The 17,211-nt window shown below is 44.0% G+C and overlaps 1 protein-coding gene across 1 annotated transcript in view; it reads left to right on the top strand.

Annotated features, from left to right (window-relative positions):
* The window catches only part of POLR1B (RNA polymerase I subunit B), a 39,174-nt gene extending 21,967 nt beyond the window's left edge, over positions 1 to 17,207 (top strand). The window contains exons 8-15 of the mRNA XM_048842310.2: positions 4,336 to 4,507; positions 5,422 to 5,703; positions 6,313 to 6,446; positions 6,917 to 7,087; positions 8,005 to 8,161; positions 10,907 to 11,103; positions 12,022 to 12,275; positions 14,602 to 17,207. Coding sequence (XP_048698267.2) covers positions 4,336 to 4,507; positions 5,422 to 5,703; positions 6,313 to 6,446; positions 6,917 to 7,087; positions 8,005 to 8,161; positions 10,907 to 11,103; positions 12,022 to 12,275; positions 14,602 to 15,484 — 2,250 coding nt within the window. The 3' untranslated portion in view covers positions 15,485 to 17,207. The remainder of the gene's footprint in view (positions 1 to 4,335; positions 4,508 to 5,421; positions 5,704 to 6,312; positions 6,447 to 6,916; positions 7,088 to 8,004; positions 8,162 to 10,906; positions 11,104 to 12,021; positions 12,276 to 14,601) is intronic.
* Positions 17,208 to 17,211: the final 4 nt, after the last annotated feature.

Raw genomic sequence — 17,211 nt, 5'->3', positions numbered from 1 at the left:
TGGCTTCATGCTCAGGGACACTGACCCAGGAGTGAGAACCCTCTGTGGGGAAGTCTTTAGAGAAGCAGGATAACTTTGTTCCTACTGAGGAAACGGTCTCAATACAGTTGTAGTGAAGCATCAGGAAGAACTTTTTGTTCAACTGCCCCGTGTTAGTTCTTTTTTTCCATTATAGAGGGAGCTGGTCACAACCCCTCTATTTAGATTGGCTAACACTTTGCTTTATGAAAGATCCTTATAACCTTTTCGGAGAAACTGATACCTTCATTGTTTGTAGCGTCTAGGTATAAAGTTGAAAGAACAAGGAGTACTTGTGCTACCATAGAGACTAACAAATTTATTTGAGCATAAGCTTTCGTGGGCTAAAGCCCACTTCATCAGATGCATACAGGGAAAATTCAGTAGGTAGATATAGATATATGCACAGAGAACATGAAAAAATGGGGGTTGCCATACCAACTCTTAACAGACCAATCGATTAAGGTGGGCTATTATCAGCAAGAGAAAAAAAACTTTTATGGTGATGATCAGGATGGCCCATTTCAAACAGTTGACAAGAAGGTGTGAGTAACAGTAGGGGGAAAATTAGAATGGGGAAATAGTTTTGTTAGTGTAATGACTCATCCACTCCCAGTCTTTATTCAAGCCTAATTTAATAGTGTCCAGTTTGCAGATTAATTCCAGTTCTGTTGTTTCTCATTGGAGTCTGTTTTTGAAGTTTTTTTGTTGAATAATTGCGACTTTTAGGTCTGTAATTGAGTGTCCAGGGAGGTTGAAGTGTTTCTCTGGCTGGTTTTTGAATGTTACAATTCTTAAATGTCTGATTTGTGTCCATTTATTCTTTTGCATAGAGTCTATCCGGTTTAGCCAATGTACATGGCAGAGGGGCATTGTTAATTGATCAGTTTAGTCCCTTAAATCTCCATGATGCTCTGGTTTGCTGCCTGTCACATGGTGCATTGCCTGGCTTATGAATCTTGAATGCAAATGAGGGAGGAAAGCTGTTGTGGCTCATATATACTAACCTGAACTTGGCCCCAGTCTTATTTGGACAGCATGTAACTTTGTGCTGCTGTCCTCATCCTGTCCCTTAGCTAGCCATGGGCCTTTGTGCTGAGAATGCACAGTCAGGGGGCACAACAAAGCTCATTCCTTGCTTGTGCTAGGAAAGCCATTCTTTTCAGGTCTGCCCATTGGTGCCTGAGCTGAAGTGCTTTCAGTAACCATAACTGTAGGAGTTGCAGATGGCAGAAGCTATGCGTGCATTTGCTCAACACTAATAATCACTGGGGATTGCAAATTAGAATAACTAGCTGCAAATACTCATTTTGTGCCTTTCTCTTGTATAGGATGTGGTTCTCAACCAGGGGTCCAACCCCCCTGGGGGCCCGCAAGCAAGTTTCAGGGGGTCGGCCAAGCAGGGCCAGCATTAGATTTGCTGGGGCCCAAGGCAGAAAGCCGAAGCCCCACTACCTGAGGCTGAAGCCAAAGCCTGAGCAACTTAGCCTCACGGGGCCCTCTGTGGAGTGGGGCCTGCTTGCTACCACCTAACACTGGCCCTGGCTTTTATATGCAGAAAAACAGTTTTTGTGGCACAGACGGGCCATGGAATTTTTATAGCATGTTGGGGGGGGGGGGTCTCAGAAAGAGAAAGGTTGAGAGCCCCTAGTATAGGAGACCTTTGTGCTATGTCTGTTCAGAGCCCTGTACTCCAAAAGACTAAGCTAGAACTGAGGCATTTGTAATACTGGTCTGCGTTCTGAAACAAAGACTATCAGTTTAAATGTTAATGAGCTAGTTCAGAAAGGAGTAGCGACACAGTGCATCATGACAAGGAGTAAAATTTTCACAAATTGTGATCGTTGGTCTCTTTTAAAAGACAAGGAAGGGATGGGCTTGTGGTTAAGGCATTGTGCTGGGACTTGGGAGATCTGGGCTCAATTTCTGGTTTTGCCACTGATTTCCTATGTGACCTTGATTTGTCATTTAATATCTCTGCACCTTGATTTTCCAATCAGTAAAATACACCTCACATCGTGTGGCTCTAATGTCAGGTTTAGTGCCCCACTCTATCTACCAGCACAACTGATACCAATAATTCATAAAATTGGTTAAACTGAAGATTCAAATTAGTCTAGCTTTGTATTTTATTTCTGTAGTGCTTTTTATGTGATCTCAGAGCATTTTAGGGAATAATTAAGTATGTGAAGAAGCAACAGCATTCTGCAAATTTAGTCATTGTAATTTTAGAATCTTCACGTGTGCTGTTGAATAACAGATGTAAATTAACAGAGATGGAATTGGATGTATGTCACCAGGCTGGTGTCATCTGGGAGCAAGATTTGCCTAAAACAGCAGTTGGTTCACTTACTCTTTTTTCATATTTTTTATGCCCTTCTTGCAATGATGATTCAGAAATAAAAAACGAATCTTGACTATCTGCATAGGAGTAAAATATCAACAGTAATTAAGGAAATCAAGTCAAAATAAAATGCATTAATTTTTGGAGCCGTTTACAGACTTAATAGGAGTAAATCAGTTCAGGGTGGGGAAAAATCCTCCATTACTATAAATCATTTAGTTATCAAGGGCAGCAATGAAGTCAGGTAAGAGCCTTTTCAGACTCTTTAGGTTAGACAAGGAGTTCTCTTGTGCTGCTGAGTTCACCTGGAGACAATCCAACGAGCATACTGACATCCTTCACTTCAAGCTCAGTCTCTGGCTTCTTAGATATACCATCTTCCTTTCCAAAAAGCGTTATTTCTCAGTAATCAGTTACAGTGTACCATCAAACCCTGCAGACTTTTGTACCTTCAATTCTCTCCTGAAACCCTGCTTCACCACACTTATTTGTGCACGAGATCTGACTAACAGCTTCATCAACAAAACTAATGGAGGACTTGTGGCACCTTATAGACTAACACATTTATTTGAGCATAAGCTTTTGTGAGCTACAGCTCACTTCATCGGATGAATTCAGTGAAAAATACAGTGGGGAGATTTATATACACAGAGAACATGAAACAATGGGTATTACCATACACACTATAACGAGAGTGGTCAGGTAAGGTGAGCTATTACCAGCAGGAGAGTGGGCGGGGGGGGGGGGGGCCTTTTGTAGTGATAATCAAGGAGGGCGGGCGGGGGGGATAAACATGGGGAAATACATTTACTTTGTGTAATGACCCATCCACTCCCAGTCTTTATTCAAGCCTAAGTTAATTGTATCCAGTTTACAAATTAATTTCAATTCAGCAGTCTCTCATTGGAGTCTGTTTTTGAATTTTTTTTGTTGAAGAATTGCCACTTTTAGGTCTGTAATCAAGTGACCAAAGAGATTGAACTGGGGTTCCAGGAGTGTGTCTGTGTGGATTTGTTCTCGTGCTTTTTCAGGGAGTTTCTTGAGCAAATGCTGTAGTTTCTTTTGGTAGCCCTCAGTGGGATCAGAGGGTAATGGCTTGTAGAAAGTGGTGTTGGAGAGCTGCCTAGCAGGATTGTCTGGCTATGTAGACTCCCTCCTCAGGCCTAATCACATCAGCCACACTATCAGAGCCTCGTTCACCTGCGCATCTACCAATGTGATATATGCCATCATATGCCAGCAGTGCCCCTCTGCCATGTACATTGGCCAAACTGGACAGTCTCTATGTAAAAGAATAAATGGACACAAATCAGATGTCAAGAATTATAACATTCAATAACCAGTTGGAGAACACTTCAGTCTCTTTGGTCACTCAATTACAGACATAAAAGTGGCAATTCTTCAACAAAAAAAATTCAGAAACAGACTCCAACGAGAGACTGCTGAATCGGAATTAATTTGCAAACTGGATACAATTAATTTAGGATTGAATAAAGACTGGGAGTGGATGGGTCATTACACAAAGTAAAACTATTTCCCCATGTTTACCCCACACACACACACCCCACCCCCACCCCACGCCCGCAGTTCCTCATATGTTCTTGTCAACTGCTGGAAATGGTACACCTTGATTAACACTACAAAAGGTTTTCTCTCCCTCCCCCCACTGGTAATAGCTCACCTTACCTGACCACTCTCTTTACAGTGTGTATGGTAACACCCATTGTTTCATGTTCTTTCTGTATATAAATCTCCCCACTGTATTTTCCACTGAATGCATCCGATGAAGTGAGCTGTAGCTCATGAAAGCTTATGCTCAAATAAATTTGTTAGTCTCTAAGGTGCCACAAGTCCTCCTGTTCTTTTTGCGGTTACAGACTAACATGGCTGCTACTCTGAAACCTATCAACAAAACTGACATTCTCCAGCAATACATGTCCTCAGTTTTAACATGTCTCGTTTTTAAATCTTAGGAGAGGATGGAAGCTTGGTTGCTTTCTGTTAAAGTAGCCTTGGACAAAAGATCTCAAAAGACCAATATAACCATAAATTCAGAAAATATGATGAAGCTATTCAGCATGGGAATTGATGTTACAAGGCCATTTGAATATCTCCTTGCTACTGGTAACCTGCGCTCTAAAACAGGTAAATTTTATCTTGCACCTCATTCCATTCCTGCGATACAATTTTAGCCCTCCACAGAGAGGTGCTGATGGATATAAATTTTTAAGCCTCTTCTCTTAAAGTATCATTTTGTCTACTGAATATTTGCTCAAGTTGAATTCATGAAGCTCCATATGAACAAGAAGCTTTTTCACAAAAGGATTAGATTTTTCCTCAGACTTTGGATCATATGTATATTAAAATATATACATTATTTATATTCAGATACAGGATTATATATCTTTACATTTAGCATTGCTAAAAGAAGCCGCATTGATTGCTTTGAAAATAATGTCCGTTCTCCTGGAAAAGGCACAGCATGGTGTATGGAAGTGCTGGCTACTTCTCTGTACTCCCTCCCCTCTGAGTTAAACTATCCAAGTGCAGTAGTTTCTATCATCAGAGCCCATTCAATCTTTGGCCTGTGCACTGAGGCTACAAACATCATGTCTAATATGATACTGTTTTATGTCCACTGGAGACTGGGCTGAGCCTACAATAGACGACTGGAAATTTTCTGAAGTGAAACTTCAATGAAAAATAGGGAAACAAATTGATAAAATTTTCATGGAACAAACTTAGTTTTGCAGTCAGCTTTGAGACTGTTAACTCATTTCACATAGAGCGCCGAACAGGTGTGAGTAACTTTTGGTTGCTACCAATTTGAGCTGGATTTGATCCAGTGACCTTGAGTGTAAAGGCTGTATAGCCCATTACCAGTCCACTGAACCCCTCAAATGTAGATATAGCTTAATAAGCTGAGAATCTCTCCTTTGATGTCAGTCTTTTAGAATTCTATGCATGAGTCTAATGAAGATGATTTATAGAATTGTATTTTGCAAATGTCCTTCATTAATATCAGCTCACACATTAAATCTGGCTTTTGTTTTTTAAAGGTCTGGGTATGCTACAAGATTCTGGTCTGTGTGTGGTGGCAGACAAGCTGAATTTTATTCGTTACCTGTCCCATTTTCGCTGCGTACACAGAGGTGCTGCATTTGCCAAGATGAGAACCACCACAGTGCGCAAACTGCTGCCAGAATCCTGGGGCTTCCTGTGCCCTGTGCACACCCCCGACGGAGAGCCCTGTGGGCTGATGAACCATATTACGACTGTCTGCGAAATAGTGACGAAGTCAGCCTACACCTTGTCCCTGCCACCTTTGCTCTGCTCCTTAGGTAGGTTCCGTTGAGTTAATAACTTAAGAAAAACTTACAGAGAAAACAGCTGATGATGTTCTCTGCAGGACCTCGCAGACCCGTGTCTTCACTGGATATCATTAAAACAAAAACACTTCAACGTGGCTAAACCTGCATTTTGGTTAATGACCAAAAATACTGTATCACGTACACAGCACTGATGTTTTTAAAATGTTGATTGAGTATCAATACAATTACTTGGGGGTACTGATCTAATAAAAGCTGCATACTGTAGAATGAGCAGGTTCATGTGTACAGAGAGATAAATACATAGAAATGTCTCCAAAAAGCATCATTATTTGTGCCTTTATAAGGTCACCAATGACTATTTAGTAAAAGAACTCAGCTAAGAGTTTTATTTTCTTGTGGTCATCAGACCACTTTTTATTGTTTTAAATCTGGATATAATTCAGGCAGCATATGGAAAAATAGTGTATACTTGATATTTAGATTCTTAATATATGTAGTGGGCAAAGCAAAATATAAAGCATTTCCTATATGTTGCTCTAGAATGTTTCTAAGATCCTGAAGAATGATTGGTGTGGATCACTACTTTCGGCATTAATGACTTCCTTGGTTCTTTCCCAGGTGTCACTCCAGTTGATGGGACTCCAAGCCAACCCTATGCAGAGTGTTACCCAGTTACACTGGATGGCTCGTTAGTGGGCTGGGTAGAAAAAGATATGGCTCCTAGGATTGCAGATACTCTCCGGCACTTTAAGGTTGCCTTGTTTGATGTGATGTGACTTAAAAGAAGCAGTCTGAATCTACTGTGCTAGACAATATGCAATGTGGTGCACCTTGAGGCTTGCCTCAGATTCTGAAATAATTTTTAACACTTCCCAAACGTTTCCTCCCTTCATTTTTGTGTCTGACCATTCATTTGGTTTTATTTGAATTTTATCATGTTTTTATTTAATTTTATGCCTATTTATCAGGCATTGCCACCAAAGCATTGCAGCATCAAGGTGTGTGTTGGTCGTAGCAATTTAAAATGCAATTGTTTTTCTCCAGTTTTGTAGAGATTTTGATGCAAATATTTTTTTTTTAAATATATGAAACAGTGAATTTGTGTAGCTACTTGTGTGACTAAGATTTTCATTTGCAGGGGAAAATAGGCTATTGGATGCAAAAAAATCTTCATTTATTACAAGTTTTCTAACTGGCTTTTTTTCTGTATATGTGAGAACAGGTAATGCAAGAAAAGAAAATTCCAGCCTGGACTGAGGTAGTCCTTATTCCAATGACAGGAAAACCCAGTCTGTATCCAGGATTATTCATTTTTACTACCCCTTGCAGGATGGTTCGGCCTGTGAGAAATTTGGCCTTGGGAAAGGAAGAATTGATCGGTACTCTGGAACAGGTACTGTGCATGGGTCTGTCTAACGTGTTTGTTTATTACAAAGCAGTGGCCATTAGAGAAAAGTCTTTGATCCAAAAATAACACACACCTTACAAAAATATCTATGAAAGGAACAATGAAGGGGAGTGGGAAGCTGATGTTGTCAACGGGGCAATTAAGTTTGCTTGGGTGACCTTAGAGTTTTCTAGCTTTTTACTGGTGTGTACTTTGATAACCACTTTGTGCTTCTAAGGGTTTTTACCCTTCAATTACTGATATGTGCTCTCAATATTAACTGTGCCTGAATGAAGGCTTTTGTGTGGATTACTTCCTTGTGTTCACCTACCCTGTCTTCTGGCATGACACTTAGCTTTCAGAAAGAATGCTTACGTAGTGACTTAAAACCATGGAAAGGCTGGAGTGACGTTCCCCTTCCCAGTTTTACTTCCCCTCCTCAGGGCTGGGAATGTGGTGTATGAGAAGGGTCGTTTACATCTACACTGGGGGGGGGGTGACGGGTGACGAGGTGACGACTCCCAGCTCACACTACAACAGTGGGGTCGCTCTGGTGGCAATGATGGCACCATGCTAGCCGTCCCAAATACAATGAACCTGAACCCTGTGGGCACGTCCTTGGGGCTGCTAGCACATGCTGCCGCTGCTTGTGGTACTGCAGCCACGTTACTGTGTGTAGTACGCTAGCGCAGACGAGAACTAGCGTGAATATGTCTACGCAAGCTGAGAATCACATCCCTAGCTCAGGGTAGAAGTAGCCATAGTTGTGTTTGGTTTTTGCATAGTCCTCTTTACACACTAATACACTAAGTTACCAAATAGAGCAGCTGGAGCTATGTAAGAGAATGAAAGTGATTGGAGACAGCTTTATTTACCCTTAAAAAGATCAGTTTGGTAATTAAATTGGACTTTGCTTATCTCAGGTCTTCATGAACATTGCTGTCCTTGAGGATGAAATTGTGCCTGGCGTGACCACTCACCAGGAGCTCTTTCCTCATAGCATGCTGAGTGTGGTGGCCAACTTCATTCCGTTCTCTGATCACAACCAGAGTCCCAGAAACATGTACCAATGCCAGATGGGTAAGTACTGTGCTAAATATTGCCATCAAACAATGCCCCAAGTTTCCACATGCAAGAGGAAGGAAAAAAATCAGATCCAAGACTCCTTCATTCCCCTTTCCTTTGTATCCTCATGTGCTTTGCAGGAGGCGAGAACCTCCAACAAACCTTAGAGGGGACTGTTGGTTCCCCTCACAACCCCATGGGACTTGGGAGGCTCATCAGTATCCCTTGCAAGCCTTTCACAGGAAAAGTTGTCCACCCCCCCTTCCTCCCCCATGACAAACTTCCCCAGCAGTCAGGCTCAGTTACTGCTCAAGAGAAAGGGCTTAAGAGTCCTTGTTTCTCATGTGCAGTGCTGAGCTCTCTGGAGCAGTCGTTCTCTAACATGAATTTTTGGTAGAGGAAGTTACTGTTTCAAAGTATGGTCAAAGGCACAGGACCTCAGCAGAATTCAAGGAAATTGGGTTTATTTCTTTTTTTGCCAATAAGTGGCAAATAAGTTGAGTGTTGAGAGTGTGTGGGTCTGCCTGCCTGCTGTATTTTCAGGGATCCTAATTCAAGAACCCATCCTCCACTTCACTTCAAATTTTGAAGAAAATGTCTACAAAGAAATGTCTTAACCCCATCAGATAGAAGCGACTCATGCCTGAAAGCATGAGAATTTATATCCTTTCTAAACATTGGGGGTTTATTACTGTCTGATGAAATTGTGTATGTTCTCATTAAACTATGCAAATTCCTAACCCTTTTCTAATCCTACTAAGTTCTTGGTCTCTGTGATATCTATTGGCAATGAGTTCTAAAGCTGAGTGATGCTTGATATGTCTATGCGCACCTCCAAGGCTAAGTGGCTAAGCTCCCGGGATGGCACATGAATGGCCATACTGGACTTGTGCCCCCCAGCTGTCCTCAAGGGACGGTTCTCGCAGTATCTAGTGACCTTAGAGTGGTATCCTTGCTGATGGTATTAGCTCTATTAACCACCTTTGATACCATTGACCATGAGGTGTGTGGACTTGTTTCTGATCCATGGCAAGGATGGGTGGGATGCTCTGAATGGTCCTGGTCTTGCCTTGCTGACTGCTCTCAAAGCGTGGTGTGGGGTAACTACTCCTCCCTGAGGCACTCTTTTGTTAAACAAGCAGGGTGATATGTATGTGAGGCCATTGGGAGGCTTAGTGATGAGGCATGGGTTGCAGTATGCGGCTAACAGACAGCTCTACATCTCCATATCCATTGACCTGGCCAGAGCTGTCCATTGTGGTGCTCCGTGTCTGGGGGAGACTGGCACAGCTATGAGGGCGAACTGGCTGAGACTCCATCCCAGACAAGATGGATGTGGTGCAGATTGGTTGGGGGAAACAATCGGAAGATATAACAGGAATAATATTGGCCATCTTGAGGTGTGTCTGTGCCATCTGTGGATCAGGTTTTCAGTCTGGGCTCCGGTAACACTCAAATGCTATTAGAAGAGCAGGTAGCTGCCACAGCAAGATCACCTCTTTCCCCCTCCCCAAAGCTTCACATGGCTAAGAGATTTGAGTCCATTTCCTTTGGATGCAGACCATGCAACTGTCATCCATACCTTTGTCACTTTGCAGGGTGCTCACTGGGAGGCTATATCTTAAATCTATCTGGAAACCGCATCTGGTACAGAACTTAGCCGCCTCTGTGTTAAGCAGTATGTATTTCATGGTCATATTAAACTGGATCTCCATGATCTGCACGGATGGCCTGTTGGTTTCTGGGTTGACTTTGTGTTGATTTAGACCTATCAAGCCCTAAAATGGCCTGGCTTTTCTTCAAGACCCCTTCTCTCCCCGGGACATACTACCACAGTTGTGGTTAGTGAAGACACTTGAGCTGAAGTGTCAAGGGTATAAAAGAGAGAGTCCAGCTGGCAGATGTTGAGCGAAGAGTGAGGCTGGGGACTCTAGGGTGGCTTTTGTTGGTGGAGTTTATTAAATGTTTGTTAAATCCCTGTTGCTGCTGGCACAGTGCTATTGATGGGTGATTGCCAGAGTCCGTATGGTGTGTATTTTAAGAGTTTACCAAGGGCACTTACTCCTTGGAATGGGTACTCTTTTCCATACAACCCTAAGTGAAACCCTAATACACCCTAAGTGAAAAAGTGCTTCAAGAGCTCAGAATTCCACCTTACTCCTGCTAGGAAGCAAAGACCAAGGAGTAGAGAATCCTATTGGAAAGGTTTTGAAGGAGCAGATTTGTAGTTCAGTCATTTTCCCATGGTTGTCTGAAAATAGTAAACTGAATAAAATAGCAACCCATTGTTCAGAAGTTGTATCGCTTATCAATATTCAGACCAGGAGTTAAAAAATATTTTATAGTATGAAAATGTAGGACAGAAGAGACATAAGTGAAATATCACATACAGAAAACCTTGATTTTAATTTTTTATGGTAAGTATGAAAGTGACATTCCATCTGGATATTTTAGAATTACTGTAAGAGGGAGAATATTAAAAATAAACCTTATTAAATGATAGGAATGAATTACTACAGGAGTTTAAGTCGTAGTTTGCAATTTGTGATTGAGGAGCAGGAAGGGAAGTTCTTATCTGCATCAGTGCTGTCTTAAAGTGAAAGCTTAGGAGAACTTTTTGGATTTGGGGAAAACATCAACTTTTTCTCTATACACAAGAAGAGACTCTGCAGGCTGGATCAGTTTTATCCCTACCAAAGCTATGACAGAACATTGTGATTTTTTTGCCACTGGTTTTAATCCGTCTCTACTTTGTTCTAGGCAAGCAAACTATGGGCTTTCCACTTCTGACTTATAAGGAACGCTCAGATAATAAACTGTACCGACTTCAGACCCCGCAAAGCCCCTTGGTGCGGCCATCCATGTATGATTACTATGACATGGACAACTATCCAATTGGCACCAATGCAATCGTTGCTGTCATCTCCTACACTGGCTATGACATGGAAGATGCAATGGTAAGTTATTGAAAAGGAAATGGAATATACTGCCTTGACTGTGTCACATGAGGAACTGGCTATGTTGATTCCCAGTTAAGTCATGAATTAAACATGTTTGAGTAATTGGCAAAAAAAACCCAAACAATCTTAGTTTGCCACACAGCAGGTGGGCGCACAAAAGCAAGGAAATGAAAAGCCACCTAACAGTATGTGCCCTCTACTTTTCCACCTGTTTACAGGCTGCACCCCACAGCTTAGACTCTGCTGTGGAGAGTCTGGGGAGCAGGTCTCCCCCATGATGTGCTCTCCTCTGCCATTCCCTCCCTGGCTCTGCTGTCCAGTCTGCCTTCCTACTTGTCTGGGGAATGCCGAGAGAGAGGCTGTGCAGCGGGGCCAGAGGGCAACATCAAAGGATGGAAGTAGCAGTTGGTAAGAGTTTACTTGCCTGCTTTTGCTGGCGCACAAATTTCCCCGTCTGATAAAGAAGGGGGAAATAAATCACTTCTCACATTTCTGATCTGTATTGCTGTAGCACACTGGGACCTGCGACTGGCAATCGGCCCCATTGTGCTGGGTGCTGGACTTGCAACATTTGAGAAGTGGGTCATGTCAGTGGGAAGTGTGGTGTTTATGGGATTGTGATTATTTTGGCAGGGGTGTGATTATTTAGCTAGAGGGATGTTTTTAAAAAAAAAAAAAGTGGGTCACAGTAATATGTACATTTTTTTCTCTGCCGAGGTTCAGAAAGCATTTGTGGGCAGAGGAAGGGGAATATAGAAGCCTAGGGAGAGTGAATGTGTAAAATGGAGAGACTGAAATCAGACAAGAAGTGTTTTGATCTTGTTTAAAAACGATTGTTTTGGGTAAATCAGCTTTGAAGAAGCCTCGCTGAAGGGACTCTTCTAAGATTCTGGTTTATTGGGTTTTTTTGTTCAGATTGTAAGTAAGGCTTCGTGGGAGAGAGGATTTGCACATGGCAGCGTTTACAAGACGGAGAGCATAGATCTTGCTGAAAAAATCAAACAAGGAGATGACAGTCTGGTGTTTGGAGTCAAGCCTGGTGATCCAAGGGTTATGCAGAATCTAGACGCTGACGGACTGCCGCACATTGGATCCATACTGCAGTATGGGGATCCTTACTACAGCTACCTGAACCTCAGTACCGGGGAGAGTTTCATAACCTATTACAAGTGAGTTCAGAGCTCAGCTGTTCTAGTTACTGTCTCAAATGCAGAGTTCTGAAAAATCCTCTGATGTGCAGACAGCCCTGTAGGGTTTAGGAGTCCTTTATTCATTCCCTGATGATTCCAGAGAATGAAAGCATCTGTGTATCTTTTTATAAAGCATCTCTCACTGGATGCATGCACTCTAGGGAAGAGTAATTAATATTGCAGATGGATTTCACACCAGTATGTTGGCTTTCCTCTGAGCCCTGCAAGTGTTGAAAAGCTGCAGATGCTTCTTCACAAAGGTAGGGAAAGACACACACAAAAGGTGGGCTTATCACAAAGTAAAACTGGAGACAGTTCTGGTGAGGAGAGCTTGTGCATATGAGATTCCTCCCCTCCCATTCTCCACTACTCCTGAACTTCAGCTCATCTTTGCTCCGCTCCCCTTCCCCTGCAGCCATTCCGTGTGGTGTACCACACTGCTTTCGTACTCCATAGCTTCTTTCATGAGGATTTCTTAAGGCACTCTGGGTAAAATTTTTACAGGTGCTTAAGCAACTGAGGAGCCTAAGTTCTGGTGACTTCCAGTGAGAGGTGTGTAGGACCTAAGTCACTTTGGAAAATGGGAGCTAGGCTCCTACATCGCTCAGGCAGTTTGAAAATTGTACCCATTATGAACAAACGTTACCACATTGCTGGGAGGTAGGCGGTATCCCTGTCTTACTCGCGGAGAAACCAAGGCACAGGGTCTGCGGCAGAACGAGGAATAGAACCCACTTGTCAGGATACCTTGTCAGTGCACTAGCTAGACAAGCACACCCCTCTCCATGTCGGATCAGTGACCTTCCTCTGTGTGGGTGGGGGGTGGCCGCCTCCATCTGCTGATCTTCAGGCCCAGAATGTTAAAGATGACATGAAAAGGATATTTTAAAAATTGGGCTTATAAAGAAAGGCCTAATGGTTGGTGGTTTTGGGGGGACTGGGCTGGTTCTGCTGTTTTTATTATACATTAGAACGGGGTGGCCAACTTGAGCCTGAGAAGGAGCCAGAACTTACCAATGTACATTGCCAAAGAGCCACAGTAATACATCAGCAGCCCCCCATCAGCTCCCCAACCCTGTTTCCAGAGCCTCCCATCCACCAGCAGCCCTGCCGATCAGCGCCTCCCGCTCCCTCCCAATCAGCTGTGGCGTGCAGGAAGCTCTGGGGGGGAGAGGGAGGAGCGAGGGCACTGCAGGTTCAGGGGGTGGGAAGGGGTGGAGTGGGGGCAGGGCCTGTGGCAGAGCCGGGGGGAGCAGTGAGCACCCCCCAGCACATTGGAAAGTTGGCGCCTGTCGCTCCAGCCCCGGAGTTGGGGCCTAGACAAGGAGCCGCATATTAACTTCTGAAGAGCCGCATGTGGCTCCGGAGCCACAGGCTGGCCACCCCTGCCTTAGAAATATCAGGAATCTCAAGGTTTGTCTTTCTTTTTTTCCCCCTGGAGGATCCCAGAGATATCTGTGAGATTTGACACCTTAAACTAAGAGGACAAAGATGGTGAATCTTTTACCAACAAGAGCAACCTTCCTTTTACTAAAGTATTAGTTGCTGACAATAAGTAGGCATTAACAAAAACATTTTTGAATATTCTGACTAAAAATTCCTACCCCTTTCAGATCATCAGCTCTCTCTCTCTGTGGGCACTTGTGATCTCACTGTTTCACTAATTCTCTAGTCCTCTTAGTCTGCAGTCAAGACTAGACATGAATTTCTAATGGAAAGGGGAAGAGAGGGTAAAAGGAAAAGCCTTTTTTTAAAAAACACACACAACTTTCAGGTCGTCTATATAGCTCATGATGATTTAAATAAAAATTAAAAAGGGGGCACAAGTCCACTTTTTCTTGTTTGCAGGTCACATTTAAAGTGTAAAGAAACTTACCAGATATTGAAACTCGGCTTGACCATCAATTCCCAGAGTGCAAAGATTAATCCGTTTTAATTGCTTCTTACTCTACATTGTTCATGGTGCATAAATCAAAAATCTTTTAGAAATCATAGTTTTGATTATTGTATTAGAAATGACTCCAGCAGCCTTTGAGGAACCCGTTTTTCAAGCGTAATGCTTTCTAAAACCAACCTGAATGTAGTTTTGATCTCCATGCTTACAAAATGGCTTCTTCCTTGAGGAAATGCTGAGTTTCCCAAGACAACCAGTTCATTTCACATAGCTTGGCTGTACTACTTATAAAGTCTCTTTCTAAAAGCAGTCTGAGATTATATCTCTTTCCAGACAAAAGTTCCTGGCACAAAGCTGCCAAGTTAACAACTCTGAAACTTTCATTGACTTTCTTTATTTTCCCCTTCCCAGGAGTAAGGAAAGTTGCATTGTGGATAACATCAAAGTGTGCAGCAATGACAGTGGAAATGGAAAATTTAAAAGTGTTTGCATCACTATGAGAATCCCTCGTAATCCAACTATTGGGGACAAATTTGCCAGCCGACATGGACAGAAGGGTATTTTGAGCAGACTCTGGCCAGTTGAGGACATGCCATTTACAGAGAGTGGAATGGTTCCCGATATTCTCTTCAATCCTCATGGCTTTCCATCCCGAATGACCATTGGAATGCTGATTGAGAGCATGGCAGGGAAGTCTGCAGCGTTGCATGGCCTCTGCCACGATGCCACCCCCTTCACGTTTTCAGAGGAGAACTCTGCCTTGGAATACTTTGGCAAGATGTTGAAGGCTGCTGGCTATAACCACTATGGAACGGAGAGGATGTACAGCGGAATCAGTGGGGTGGAACTGGAGGCAGATATCTTTATCGGACTTGTATACTACCAACGCCTGCGCCACATGGTCTCGGACAAGTTCCAAGTGAGGACGACAGGAGCCAGAGATAAAGTCACCAACCAGCCCATCGGTGGGAGGAATGTCCAGGGCGGGATTCGCTTTGGAGAGATGGAACGCGATGCCTTGTTGGCTCACGGCACGTCCTTCTTGCTGCATGACCGTCTCTTCAACTGTTCCGATCAGTCTGTGGCCCACGTCTGTGTCAAGTGTGGCAGTTTGCTTTCTCCTTTGTTGGAGAAGCCTCCGCCTTCCTGGTCCACCACGCGCAATAGGAAATGCTACTGTACTGTGTGCAATCAGAGCGACACAATCGACACGGTTTCTGTGCCTTATGTCTTCCGGTATTTTGTGGCTGAGTTGGCAGCCATGAACATAAAAGTGAAACTCGATGTGAACTAACTGTGGACGTGAATAGCCAGGCAACTACTCTGGAAAAACTAATTTTTAAATGCCCAGATTTTTCTGTTGAAGGATTTAAAAGGACTATTAACTCATAGCTTAAAATCCTGCAACAGCTGTGGGATTAGTTTGATTTGTGTACTTAAAGTGGGGAGATAATCTGCTAAATTACTTAGCAATCAAATGGAGAAGAGGTGCAGACCCCTTAATAGTCACTGTTAGCTCTGTAACAATCCTCTGCATTTGTTTCATATTCGCCAAAAATCGCTTTAGACCGGGGTGGGCAAACTTTTTTTGGCCTGAGGGCCACGTCAGGCTGTGCCTCCCCAAATAGCCTGGCTTTCGTCCCCTCCCACTTCCCACCCCCTGACTGCCCCCCTCAGAATCCCTGACCCATCCAACCCCCCCAGCTCCTTGTGCCCTGACCACCCCCTCCTAGAACTCCACCCCCTATCCAACCCCCGCCCGCTCCCTGTCCTCTGACTGCCCCACCCCCTATCCAAACCCCCGCCCCCTGACAGGCCCCCCCAGGACTCCCATGCCTATCCAACCCCCCCCCATCCCCTGACTGCCCCCCCCAACCTCCATCCCATCCAACTGTCCCCTACCCGTCCCCCGACCCCCCTGCCCCTTATCCAACCCCCTTGCTCCCCACCCCCTTACATGCCACTCAGATCAGCAGGACTGGCAGCCGTGCCGCCCAGCTGGAGCCAGCTGCGCTGCCCAGAGGGCTGGCGGCACAACAAGCTGAGGCTGCGGGAGAGGGGGACAGCAGGGGAGGGGCCGGGGGCTAGGCTCCCTGGCCGGGCGCTGAAGGGCCAGGCAGGACAGTCCCACAGGCCGTAGTTTGCCCACCTCTGCTTTCGACAGTCGGGTATGAAAACTAAGCAGTGCCAATGATTTACTGGACGAGTGGGCTGGGAATTAAAGCGTTAACTCCTTTCCCCAGGTACTGCATCTTGTAACTGTGCGATGACTGTTCCAGGTGGTGGATGCACTGCAGTCGTGCTGAAGAGATTAAATAAAGGGGAATGTCCTTTGAACACTGGAAGACCACCAAAAGTCTCTTTGTAAAAGAATCAAACCTAATGCCTTAATGGCTGGCACAGTGTCACTGTCATGTGCAGCCAGCCAGGAAAAATCATGTCTTTGCTGATGTGAGAAATACATCTGTGATGATTAAAAGGGGAAAACGCTTGTGGTGATCTGAAGGCACAGCCCGAAGTCAGGACATGGTAGAGTGGCTCTGCTCAAGGAGGAGCTCTGGAAAGAGCCTGCCTCAGAGAGGCACAGTCTGTCATAAGGGCCAACAGTCTGCCCCATTCCTTGGGGGGAGCAGATTGCTGCTTCCACTGTGTCAGCCCCATTCTGCCAGCTGGCTGTTAGCCCCAGGGCAGCAGCACAACTGGGATGGAGGGGGCAAAGTTCTTGCTCACCCTGCAGCAGCCTCTTGGGCCATTCACAATCTCGGCTTTAAGTCTAATGACTTCCTGCTATCTGTGCTTCTCTCAGTGTGTGAACAATTAACACAGACTAGTTACTGTCAGGTTCTAGTCAGTGTCACTTCCTGGCATAATCTGGGCTGCAAACACTGCAGCAGCAACATTTACGTCATATCCCTTGTTTAATTTTATATTTTATTCCATGGAAACGTGACTCTGATTTTGTAAAAGTTCATTTTTAACTAACTTAAACTTGTGGCAAAATAAATCTTTTTATATTACGGA

This window comes from Caretta caretta, chromosome 3 (genome assembly GCF_965140235.1).
Source record: "Caretta caretta isolate rCarCar2 chromosome 3, rCarCar1.hap1, whole genome shotgun sequence".
Lineage (NCBI taxonomy): Eukaryota > Metazoa > Chordata > Testudines > Cheloniidae > Caretta > Caretta caretta.
Note: the sequence above shows the minus strand (reverse complement) of the source record. Positions and strands in the feature narration are given on the sequence as shown.